The 12550-nt window shown below is 34.4% G+C and overlaps 1 protein-coding gene across 1 annotated transcript; it reads left to right on the forward strand.

The window, feature by feature from the left end:
- Nucleotides 1-214: 214 nt before the first annotated feature.
- LOC145683106 (uncharacterized) lies at nucleotides 215-1525 on the forward strand. The gene has a single exon (XM_081754466.1). It carries the CDS (start codon nucleotides 215-217, stop codon nucleotides 1523-1525), a length of 1311 nt encoding a protein of 436 aa, XP_081610592.1.
- Nucleotides 1526-12550: the final 11025 nt, after the last annotated feature.

Genomic DNA, 12550 nt, shown 5'->3' on the forward strand with positions numbered 1-12550 from the left:
ATTAAGGGTTGCCAGTGGTAGTACAATTTACACTTTGGGGGTAAATGCGCATATATATCTAAAGATAAAATGCACATATGTGCAAATTACCCCAAACGTTAATGTTTCATTTTGTATGATGTGATAAAAGCGTAACAATTTTGTGTGTGTGGGGGGGGGGGATTCAACTGTATAGCTGCACGATTGTAACTGTAAGTGCACGTCGTGATCAGTGATGATTTCAGAGGGTTTCCTGAAAGCGTTCAACAGAGACGTTATGTATAGACCAAAATTAGGAACATCCATAGTACTTGGTTCAGCGAAGAAGGACTTAGTAATACATTTATTGCAGTTGGAATCAAAGGGTTTTCCACTAACTATGGCTGACACTCGAAAAATTGCATATCAATATGCAGAGAAGTATGGACTGAAACACCCATTTTGTTCGCGCACTGAAACTCCAGGATATGATTGGTTGTATGGGTTGCTGCAACGGAACAATGTTGTTAGTGTTCGAAAGGCTCAACCCCTCTCTTACGCACGTTCAGCTTCTTTGGATAAAGCTGAATGTGACAAGTTTTTCAAACTCCTCGATGAACAAATGGAAAACCCTGGAGGTAATCGTTTGCCTCCATCACATATTTTCAACTGTGACGAGACGGATTTGCAAATGATATTTAAACCGGGAAAAGTGTTGGCGGCTAAAGGCTTAAAATCGGTGCATGCATTAACTACGGGGGAGAAGGGGGAAACAGTTACTGTAATGGGATGTATGAGTGCTTCAGGGGTTTACGTTCCGCTCTTTATCATTTTTAAGGGTGTTAGCATGAGAGAAGAATTTCAGGATGGACTACCACCAGGCTCCGCAGTTGCCATGACTGATTCAGGATACATGACAGAGGAAACATTTATGCTTTGGTTACAACATATTCAGCATCACAAGTCTCAAAGAAGAGTTATGCTGTTATTAGATGGTCACACAACATACTACAATAACATTGAAGCAATTCAATTCTGTGGAGATAATCAAATAGCTCTATTGTGCCTTCCAAGCCATACTACACACTGGCTACAACCCCTTGACAGAGCAATATATCGGCCATTAAAGTACTATTGGAATGAACAGTGTTCAGCTTTCATTCGGCAGAATAGAGGAAGGAAGATAAGTAAATTTGTTTTTGGATCTCTTTTTGCTGCAGCGTGGGGCAAAGCTGCTACTGTGGGTTCAGCAGTGAATGGTTTCCGCACATGTGGAATTTGTCCATTAAGCCCTGATACCATACCAATTAGTGCGTTCCAGGTGGATACAATCCCTGGCGACACTTCGGCAGAACCTTCAACCAGTACTTGCAGACAATCTGAAGGAATAGAAGGAACTGCTTCACGAAGTGAACGAATTGCTGGAGCAAAAATGCATGGTGGTGATAAAAGTAGGGATCAAACTACGTCATTTCAAGATATCATGCCTGTTCCCACCCGTCAAGAGGCTACACGCACTACGTCTACCAGAAGTGCAACATGTCTAACAACCCCGCAACATATCTAAATTCTCAACTAGAAGAAACTAAAGATAACAAGTCTATCATGTGCCCAAAACAAGAAGTTTAAACGCAATGTGCGTGCAAAGGAAACTGTAGGAATTGTTTGCAGCCGAAATGAGTTACTCAAACCTCACACACGTCAGATGATGGCAGATCCCAACAATTTTTGTGCTGCCTGTAACGGGTATTACTATGCAAGTGAAGCAACCAACATGGGTGATTGGGTTAAGTGTATGAGTTGTTTCAAGTGGTATCATGAAAAATGCGCAAGAAAAAACGTAAGAAACAATGTATTGTTAACTTGTGACAACTGTTAAAATCACTTCCATATATAATTTTTGATGTCCAAACGGGAAAACTAATGTGACTTGTTTTTGAAGTGCAGTACATTAGAACCTTTATTAGGCTATGTAGGCATATATTTACACTATATAAGGTATGTTTAATCTACACACAGTGCATGTTGTACAGGTGTGTTCATAATTATTGCAGTACTTACAAATATTTTCAACACAAACATTTAGATATGCTACTTTTTTTAATGTGTAGGTCCTACGGTGTGTTAATGATTTGGATTAGGTATTAAGAACAATGTTCCATAATTCTGCCTAGAGTACTAATTGCTCAAGGCGTAGATATTGTATAGCAATAGTACATTAGTATTATTAACATTTATTTCTACTCATATTTATATGAATCTATCAATAAAGCAGAGAAGAGTTCCAAACATATTTTTAATGCAGATGTGCGCAAATTTTCCCTATATGTGCTTTTTACCCCGATATTGGGGCAATATGCCCGTTTTGGAAGGGTCACTTTTAACTCCATTATTTTCTTTACTAAGCTGAGTTGGCAAACATATTTTACATTCGTAGGTAGCAGAAAGATGTAAGTATATTCCCCTAAGTTTTCGGGTTTCTTGGTCTGATAGTTACAATTTTAGAAGGCCCAATGTCAAAAACTGCGCATATTGCCCCAAATTACTCTCTCTCTCTCTCTCTCTCTCTATATATATATATATATATATATATATATATATATACACAACATTTTCACCTAGAAATCAGATCCATCTACTGTAATATGAGTCTCATCTCTTCCCTTCCCAGAGTAAGCCCCTGTCAGCTCCCTTCTCAGAATATATATATATATATATATATATATATATATATATATATATATATATATATATATATATATATATATATATATGGGAACCAGTGACGTATTGACGTATTTACGATTTTGTTTCGGGGGGGCTTTGCTAACGTTTTGCTGGAAATGTGAAAATTCTGCAAGATATTTCATTTACTTTCAAATAGTAAGTATAATTTCGGGGGAGCTTAAGCTCGGAAGCTCCCCCTCAATTACGCCACTGATGGGAACTGTCTTACTCGTGCCCCCCAAAGTTGAAGACAGATTTGCGCCGCGGCTTGTAACAGTCATTAGATTATGCAGAGAGAAGCAGACTAATTTTTCACTTCCCAAAATTGAACCCCTTCCCCAGATATTATACAGTATTATGTACTTACATGTTTTGTCTTCTTCATGAAATAGTTGTATAACGTTTTCTGTTTCCTTTTCTCCATCGCTTTACAGAATGTTTTTATAACTTCATTCACAATCAAAGTGTATGTTCTGTTAGCAGCGTATTTTCTGTTAAAGAGTTGAGCTTCTAAAGTGATGATTGAACAGCTTGCATTTCACAGTCGTTGATTTCTTCGACTTCGAGTAATCCAAATGAGTCAAGAGGAGAATCTATTGTTTATAATCACACAACTACTCTACCAACAATTACTCACTCTTGCGCCGCGCCACCGATTTATTGGGCAAATATAGTCTTTTCTTCCTTTTTAAACAGTGTTGCCAATTCGATTTTGTCAAATATTTTAGCAACAAAATTTGGTTCATTTGCAATTTTTAGAATAGGGATTTAGATATTTAAATCGAAACGGAAGTTTGACGGATATACTTAATAACTACTTTTGTGAGTTCTTTTGTAGCTTATTGTTCTTGTATATCTTTTCTTTCCTTAAATTATAACAAAACACGAATGATCCTTAACCAACAGAATATTATGTTTCCATTTTTCTGTTTTCATTCATTCATCCTTTCCTTTTTCTTTGCTTTTTAAATGGCCTTTTTCATTCATTCTTTCTTTCCTTAGCTTTTTAAAAGGTCTTTATCATTTTACGCGCGAAACTCCAAAAACAACAGAAACAATGCACGAAGTAGCTCCTTTAGCCAGAGGAAGAGTATTATGCGTGATGTAATTTACATATTTACGTACTGTAGCACAATACTTTCAGGTCAGGGAGGGGTTTATCAATAAAATAGATTTGCTAAAGAGAGATACGCATTAGTAGAAGGGGAAAATGAATGACATATAAAAATAGGAGAACCGACTTCAAATTACCATTTTGGGCCCCCCATGGAGGGGCCCACATGAGCCTTGGGGAACCTGCCCCCCGGGCCCCCAGGATCGGCGCCCTTGCCTCTATTAAGATCAGGATACAATAGTCAGGTGATCATTAGTTTCTGCAAGCACTTTTGTTTTCCTCCCCGGTGTATAAGCATCTGTTTGCACTTGCCACCTTTCCAACCAGGATAACAGGAAGTTCGTTAATAATTTCTTGTCTTAAGAATATAGGTCATGTGTAAAACAGATTTTAGTAATGTCCAATTTTGTTATTCGTTTGTATATCAACATTCAAATCAGAGTTCGTCTCAAATTCTTAGGTTATCTCAAGAATATAGGTTAACGCACGAGTCGACCAGCTACTATTTATAAGTGGAATGAAATTTAGAGTTAATTAACTTAATGGATTTATTACGTGTTGTTGAATTCATAGGCGTAAATAACTCAGTTGGAAAACACATTAGTAACATAAATCGATTATAATGATCCATATATTTTTATAGTCAGTAGTTCAGATACATAAAAAGAACGATAATCACAAGAAATAGAAATGTTTCGATAAGAACGAAGTTAGTTACTTAAACCTGGCACCTGTTATATATATATATATATATATATATATATATATATATATATATATATATATATATATATATATATATATATATATATATACCTGTTATATAATATATATATATTACATATCACTCGGTTAGTACAAAATGTGCGAGAAGTAAAGATAATATAATAAAAACTAACTAAGTAACTACTCTATGGCCAAGGAACCCGGAGGTTCAATGCCGCGTTCACGAAAGCTTTCCACTGACTTCTATCCTTAGCCAACTAGATCCAGTTTCTACTTTGTATATACCTATTTCTCAGAGATTCATCTCAATATTGTCCTCCCATCTACGTCTAGGTCTTCCTAATGGCCATTTACCAATTGAATTTCCAGTTAAAATTTTGAAGGCGTTCCTACTTTCTTTCATTCTGGCTACATGACCTGCCCACCTGAGCCTCCTATATTTGATGACCCTAATAATGTTTGGTAAACGATCTCCAAACATTATGAAGTTTTCTCGTTTCCCCATTCCCGCTCCTCTTGGGTTCGAATATTCGTCTTAGGATCTTTTTTTCAAATACTTTCAGTCTACGTTCTTCACTCAGAGTAAGTAACCATGTTTCGCAACCATAGAAAACAACAGGCATGATTATCGTTATATTTATTTTAAGTTTCAAATTCCTCGACAGGAATTCGCGACGACAAAATCTTTTGAACTGAATAACACGAGTTCCCTGCTTTTAGTTTATATTTTATTTCTTCGTGAATATGGTTTAGATCTATTAATCTGATAAGACAATATAGTTTGATAATAAAATATAACGCTTAGTGGTAAATAGTTTCAACTGAATAGAAATATAATTTCTGCACTTTGAACATAACTCTTCTTTGGTAGATGTGTCATTAATCACATTATTTTATGAATAGTCGCGCAGCTTCACATATTCATGTTTATAACATATTCATAGTCATATTTATTATAAATTATCATATATATAGATATCATTTGTGTCAAACAATGAGGCAATTATGTAAATTCAACGTAATATACAAAGGGCGAGATCAAACTTAAAGTTCTTTGCATTCAATGGTTGCACAATCGATATATTGTTTTTTCTGCTCGTAATATTGATGTACAGATATCTTTAAGTAGAAAGTTGAGATACCGTATGACGTTATCTATACTATATGTGATGTAAAACTTTCGATAGAGAAAGATATAGATAATTAACAATTTAGTTGCATAACATGTTCATATCAAGATTATTGAAAATAATGTGGCGTCATTGAATATTAGGGAAGTTTTTTCTGGGAGCCTTATTGCTTTAGTAGGCTGTTTTGTGCTTTTTAATAGCCTTCGATAAAATTAACTAAATTTGTCATAATGTACGTAATAGATGAAAAGTCTTCTAAATTTACCAAATCTCTTCTTATATATTACATGATTTCTTAACAAAAAATAAACTAAGATTACGACAGAAATTGAGAAGAAAATCAAGATAAGATAACTGCTTATAAGTTTTAATATCAACTCAACTATTTTTTCATTTATTTTCTAACTTTTATTTTGTTTGAGAAATAGGAAATGGTTATAAATTTTAAGAAAGTTAATGGTGCATAGTACGCCATATTTGTATACTCAATTACACTTGTTATTAATTATTACAATAAATTGGTGATATTTGATATAGATGAAGAATAATCGTAACAAACTAAGTAAAATCAGAATAAATAATTACATAAAAGAGCTGCAAAATGAAACACACAAATGAAACTTAAATAAACATTCACAGATTTAAGGCATGATTATTGGTAGTAAATTATTTCAATGGAAGACAAACAAAACAATATTTACAAGGCCGTTACATTTACCGGCTCAATTTAGAAAAAATCGTTAATATATTTTTGGATCAAGAGATCCAATATATTTCAGGCAGAAATTTTCTTGTAGGCCTTATATCGGGGGAACTACATATAGTGTAGTCAAACCAAAACTATCACTTAACTCAGTATGATGTTTTTATTCCGGAAAAAATATGAAATCTCGATTTAGGGCCCATTCAAAATTTTTGTGACCCCTGATCAAAAAATCTAATATATTTCATTCAACCAAACGTTTTCTTGTACGTCTTATATCTGGAGAACTGCATATAGTGTATGCAAATCAAAACTACCACTTAACTCAGTATAATGTGCTTATTCCGTAAAAAATATGAAATCTCGACTTAGGGGCCGTTCAAAAATTTTGTGGACCCGGATCCAAAAAATTCAATGTTTCTCATTCAATTATGAATTTTCTTGTAGGGCTTAAATTTGGAGAACTATATATACTGTAGCCAACCAAAACTAGCATTTAACTCAGTATGATGAGCTTATTCCGTAAAGAATATGAACTCTCGATTTAGGGTTCATTCAAAATTTTTGTGGCCCCTGATCCTAAAAGTTCAATATATTTCATTCAATCAAATATTTTCTTGTACTCCTTATACCTGGAGAACTACATAATAGTGTAGCCAAACCAAAACTAGCACCTAACTCAGTATGATGTCCTTATTCGGTAAAAGATACAAAATCTCGATTTGGGGGCAATTCAAAATTTTTGTGATCCTCATCCTAAAAATCCAATATATTTCATTCAACCAAACGTTTTCTTGTACATCTTATATCTGGAGAACTGCATGTAGTGCAACCAAACCAAAACTATTACTTAACTCTATATGATGTGCTTATTTCGTAAAAAAAAAATACGAAATCTCGATTTAGGAGCGGTTAAAAAATTTTGTGGGCCCTGATCCAAAAAATCCAATGTTTCTCATTCAATTATAAATTTTCTTGTAGGCCTTAAATCTGGAGAACTATATATACACTGTAGCCAAACCAAAACTAGCATTTAACTCAGTATGATGAGCTTATTCCGTAAAGAATATGAACTCTCGATTTAGGGTTCATTCAAAATTTTTGTGGCCCCTGATCCTAAAAGTTCAGTATATTTCATTCAATCAAATATTTTCTTGTACTCCTTATATCTGGAGAACTACATATAGTGTAGCCAAACCAAAACTAGCACCTAACTCAGTATGATGTCCTTATTCGGTAAAAGATACAAAATCTCGATTTGGGGGCAATTCAAAATTTTTGTGATCCTCATCCTAAAAATCCAATATATTTCATTCAACCAAACGTTTTCTTGTACATCTTATATCTGGAGAACTGCATGTAGTGCAACCAAACCAAAACTATTACTTAACTCTATATGATGTGCTTATTTCGTAAAAAAAATACGAAATCTCGATTTAGGAGCGGTTAAAAAATTTTGTGGGCCCTGATCCAAAAAATCCAATGTTTCTCATTCAATTATAAATTTTCTTGTAGGCCTTAAATCTGGAGAACTATATATACACTGTAGCCAAACCAAAACTAGCATTTAACTCAGTATGATGAGCTTATTCCGTAAAGAATATGAACTCTCGATTTAGGGTTCATTCAAAATTTTTGTGGCCCCTGATCCTAAAAGTTCAGTATATTTCATTCAATCAAATATTTTCTTGTACTCCTTATATCTGGAGAACTACATATAGTGTAGCCAAACCAAAACTAGCACCTAACTCAGTATGATGTCCTTATTCGGTAAAAGATACAAAATCTCGATTTGGGGGCAATTCAAAATTTTTGTGATCCTCATCCTAAAAATCCAATATATTTCATTCAACCAAACGTTTTCTTGTACATCTTATATCTGGAGAACTGCATGTAGTGCAACCAAACCAAAACTATTACTTAACTCTATATGATGTGCTTATTTCGTAAAAAAAAAAAATACGAAATCTCGATTTAGGAGCGGTTAAAAAATTTTGTGGGCCCTGATCCAAAAAATCCAATGTTTCTCATTCAATTATAAATTTTCTTGTAGGCCTTAAATCTGGAGAACTATATATACACTGTAGCCAAACCAAAACTAGCATTTAACTCAGTATGACGTGCTTATTCCGTAAAGAATATGAACTCTCGAATTAGGGTTCATTCAAAATTTTTGTGGCCCCTGATCCTAAAAGTTCAGTATATTTCATTCAATCAAATATTTTCTTGTACTCCTTATATCTGGAGAACTACATATAGTGTAGCCAAACCAAAACTAGCACCTAACTCAGTATGATGTCCTTATTCGGTAAAAGATACAAAATCTCGATTTGGGGGCAATTCAAAATTTTTGTGATCCTCGTCCTAAAAATCCAATATATTTCATTCAACCAAACGTTTTCTTGTACATCTTATATCTGGAGAACTGCATGTAGTGCAACCAAACCAAAACTATTACTTAACTCTATATGATGTGCTTATTTCGTAAAAAAAAATACGAAATCTCGATTTAGGAGCGGTTAAAAAATTTTGTGGGCCCTGATCCAAAAAATCCAATGTTTCTCATTCAATTATAAATTTTCTTGTAGGCCTTAGCTCTGGAGAACTACATATACTGTAGCCAAACCAAAACTAGCATTTAACTCAGTATGATGTGCTTATTTCGTAAAAAATATAAAATCTCGATTTAGGGTCCATGCAAAATTTTTGTGGCCCCTGATTCAAAAAATCCAATAGGGTGTCTATATTTCATTCAATCAAATATTTTCTTGTACTTCTTATACCTGGAGAACTACATATAATGCAGCCAAACCAAAACTACCACTTAGCTCAGTATGATGTCCTTATTCGGTAAAAAATACAAAATCTCCATTTAGAGGCCATTCAAAATTTTTGTGGCCCCTGATCCAAAAAATCCAATATATTTCATTTAACCAAACTTTTTTTGTACGTCTTATATCCGGAGAACTGCAAATAGTATATCCAAACCAAAACTACCACTTAACTCAGTATGATGTGCTTATTTCGTAAAATATACGGAAACTCGATTTAGAGGCCGTTCAAAAATGTTGTGGCTCCTGACCCAAAATCTAATTATTGGCGAAGATCGCAATCTTTTGATCCATTTTTTGGATCATTCCTAAAATTCTTGTTTTCTAATTTCTTATTAACCTTTGTGAATACCATGAAAAGTATAACATAGGAGATACCGTGGGTTCCCTTTGAGCCCCAATTAAAATTAAGTAATTATTGGTGTTCCGTGCAGAAATTTTAACTCTCACTGTCATCTTCGACATCACTGACATCATCCTCATCCAAAATAGGAAAGAAATACTTGATGACCTCACCACCAGATAACAGGCGCAAGTACAACCAAGAATAGTCAATTCATGTCATCTTCCTGGGATTGTTACTTGAAGTAACGGTCCTTAGCCCTTTGAAACTAGCTACTTAGTTATTCACAAGTTGTTCAAAAATATAAGCCGGTTTGAGTCTTCTAACAGTAACCTTAGAAAAAAAGAGACGAGGTTACAAACAACGTAGCGTATTTTTTTTTACTACACACTCAACTTACTTTATTATGTCAATAATAAAGTAATTTTCGGAAACAATATATTACTAATTTCTACCATCTATTGAGGATTATGTAAAATGCTAATTTTGTTCGTTTGGACAGAAGAAACAAAAAAGAGAGACATAATTGATTACTTATAAAGGGATTAAATTAGGATCCTTTTCGATCCTGCTGGTTAACAATCATTTCGTTGTATCAATGCAACTAACAGCAAAATAACTGGAAACTATATTTTGTGTTCAATATATTAAACGTACACAGAGGAGAAAACACAAGAACATACTTTTAGATACTGATGTACATTTATGAGATATACTGCATTAAATATCTCTGGAATCCCGAAAGGAAACCACGGTAGTACACTCAGAGCCTCAGCAATTGAATTACCTTTTCCTAATTATTCAAACTGACTACATGTTTTTCAGCTGGAGAATAATCCCGGTAATTCAAGAGTCTCAGTATTGTTATCTCAATTGAGATTTGTTTTCCTTCCAAGGATGCCCATGAAAAGTGATCCCATAAGAATAAAATGTCTAAAAGCTTCAGCTGAAAGATGGAAAAAGACAAGTGGAGAAAGTTTAAGCTTATCTGGCATAACCTTCTAGTGTAGGGTAATCTGAACATTCTGGATATTGAACTAGATTATTCAGCGAGATTTGCAGCGAGAGCATCGGTACCATACAGAGTGTATGAAAAGTCGGGTGTTATAGACCAACCTCGCTGTGAGTGAAGATGAGAAAAAATGAAAAGAGAGAAAAGTTGTTGTAAACATGTTTTCATCCTAAAATCAAGGAATTTTTCCAACCTCACCTGCAGTTTCAGCCCTACACTGGTAAGGCGTCCATGTTAAATTAAGAATAATGTTGCGATTTCAGCAATCTCTTTCCTTGGAAACTTACCACACAAACAATATAGCATTGCTGCGGAACGGATTCACGGTATTCTGGATTCCTTCACATAACAACTTGCACGTTCCATGTGTCGGTTTTCCGTGTCCTTACGATGTTCGAGCAGGCTGCGGAATTGGACACGTTGCTATTATATTCAACATAGGGCACCTTATCAGTGTAGAACTCAAACGGCTGGTGAGATTCCCAGCCTTTTGGATTGAAAACCTATTTGCAAAAGATTTCCTCTCTTTCCATATTTCGTAACTTTAAAAAGGGAGTTGGCTCATGGTCCCGAACTTTTAATACAACCTGTGGAAAGTGTTAGGAAAGTTGGATTGGGCATATGCAGGAGATCCATGTGCCAAAATACCTTAAGTGATTTTGCAGAGAATTGGAACTGTTAATCCACTAGTTCGTATGGAGAAGCTGATCATTCTGAGAAATTCCGAATATAACAGTGAAGTCAGCTAATGATTCCAAGAAAGAATTTTAATTGTTTCCAGATTTCTGGTAATAATGAGCATCTATAGTCCGCGTAGCCCGGATTGGCGTGTGGCATCAGCCAATAAGTTCGCAGTGCGCTGTTACTAAACCATCAGGGAGGAATCTAATCATTCAAATTTTCCTAAAAGTAGGAACGTAGCTTCATCACCGATCTTCGCAGTAACCTTTAGGAGCTTTCTGAAAAACAGTTCTTCAGATTCAATAGCGTTTGTTGATAAAGGAATCTGACTTAGGGAAAATAATAGGATACAGTTTTCTGAGTAAGTAGACCATAAGTAGATAATGCATTGCTGGAATTATCACCTTCAGAACTCTTTGCTGTTATTTCCAGTAGTTTTAAAGATCAGAAGACTGTTAAGTCAAACTTTGAGATATAAAACTATACTTGTTTAACAGAGAAATGATTGTTGTAGCATAAACATTTGATTTTACACTTCGTCTGTTCTCTTTCTCTTGTAAAACCAATGTAGTTCTATCATTCGTTTCTGAAAATATAGGTGGAAGTATTTCACAATTACTTGTCGTGTACAGAATAATGCCCATTCAATGCTACATAGACGTAGTGGTTCGTAATATTGGAACCCCCATCATAAATTTCTGGGGGGCCTGATGTCAAGAGGTATCGCTATTTTTTAGTAACTTGCAGACGAGCCGAAGGCTTAAGAGGTATAACTAACAGTGTGTAACGTACAATAACATAATTTATAGATACAATAATACGTAGGTATACGTTGTATGAGCTACAGTACTCATTGTGCAATATATACTTTTTAATACAATTATTAAATAAAGGCGTCTTATCTGAATCTATTTTCATCTTTAAAGTTTTGAGAAGTATTTATTAACAGTTCTTGAAGTGTAGCAACCAGTAAATGATTCAAGTGGATATCTGATAGATGTTTTAAGAAGAGAAATATCCTTGAAAGTAAAGAACTTTATAAATCACCATCGATTATGAAGTACAGTGTAAAAATCTTCGAAATGGCACATTCTTTTGCTAGTTCTTCCGTTTGTTTCTGTACTATATTTTCATCCTTCGTATGATATTTCTAAAATATGATAATAAAAGTTCACAAATTTAGTACTAGAACCAATGGGTTGTTAAAAGGCATACAATCGTAACCAAAGTTGGTACGGTGATAGACTTTGAAGAGCTTAGTAAGCACGTGGAGAAATATTGTATACAAGACTTCGATTCCATAGTTATGGGTTATTTGGAATTTC

Source organism: Thermobia domestica, chromosome 4 (assembly GCF_964235325.1).
Source record: "Thermobia domestica chromosome 4, izTheDome1.hap1.1, whole genome shotgun sequence".
NCBI classification, from domain to species: Eukaryota; Metazoa; Arthropoda; class Insecta; order Zygentoma; family Lepismatidae; genus Thermobia; species Thermobia domestica.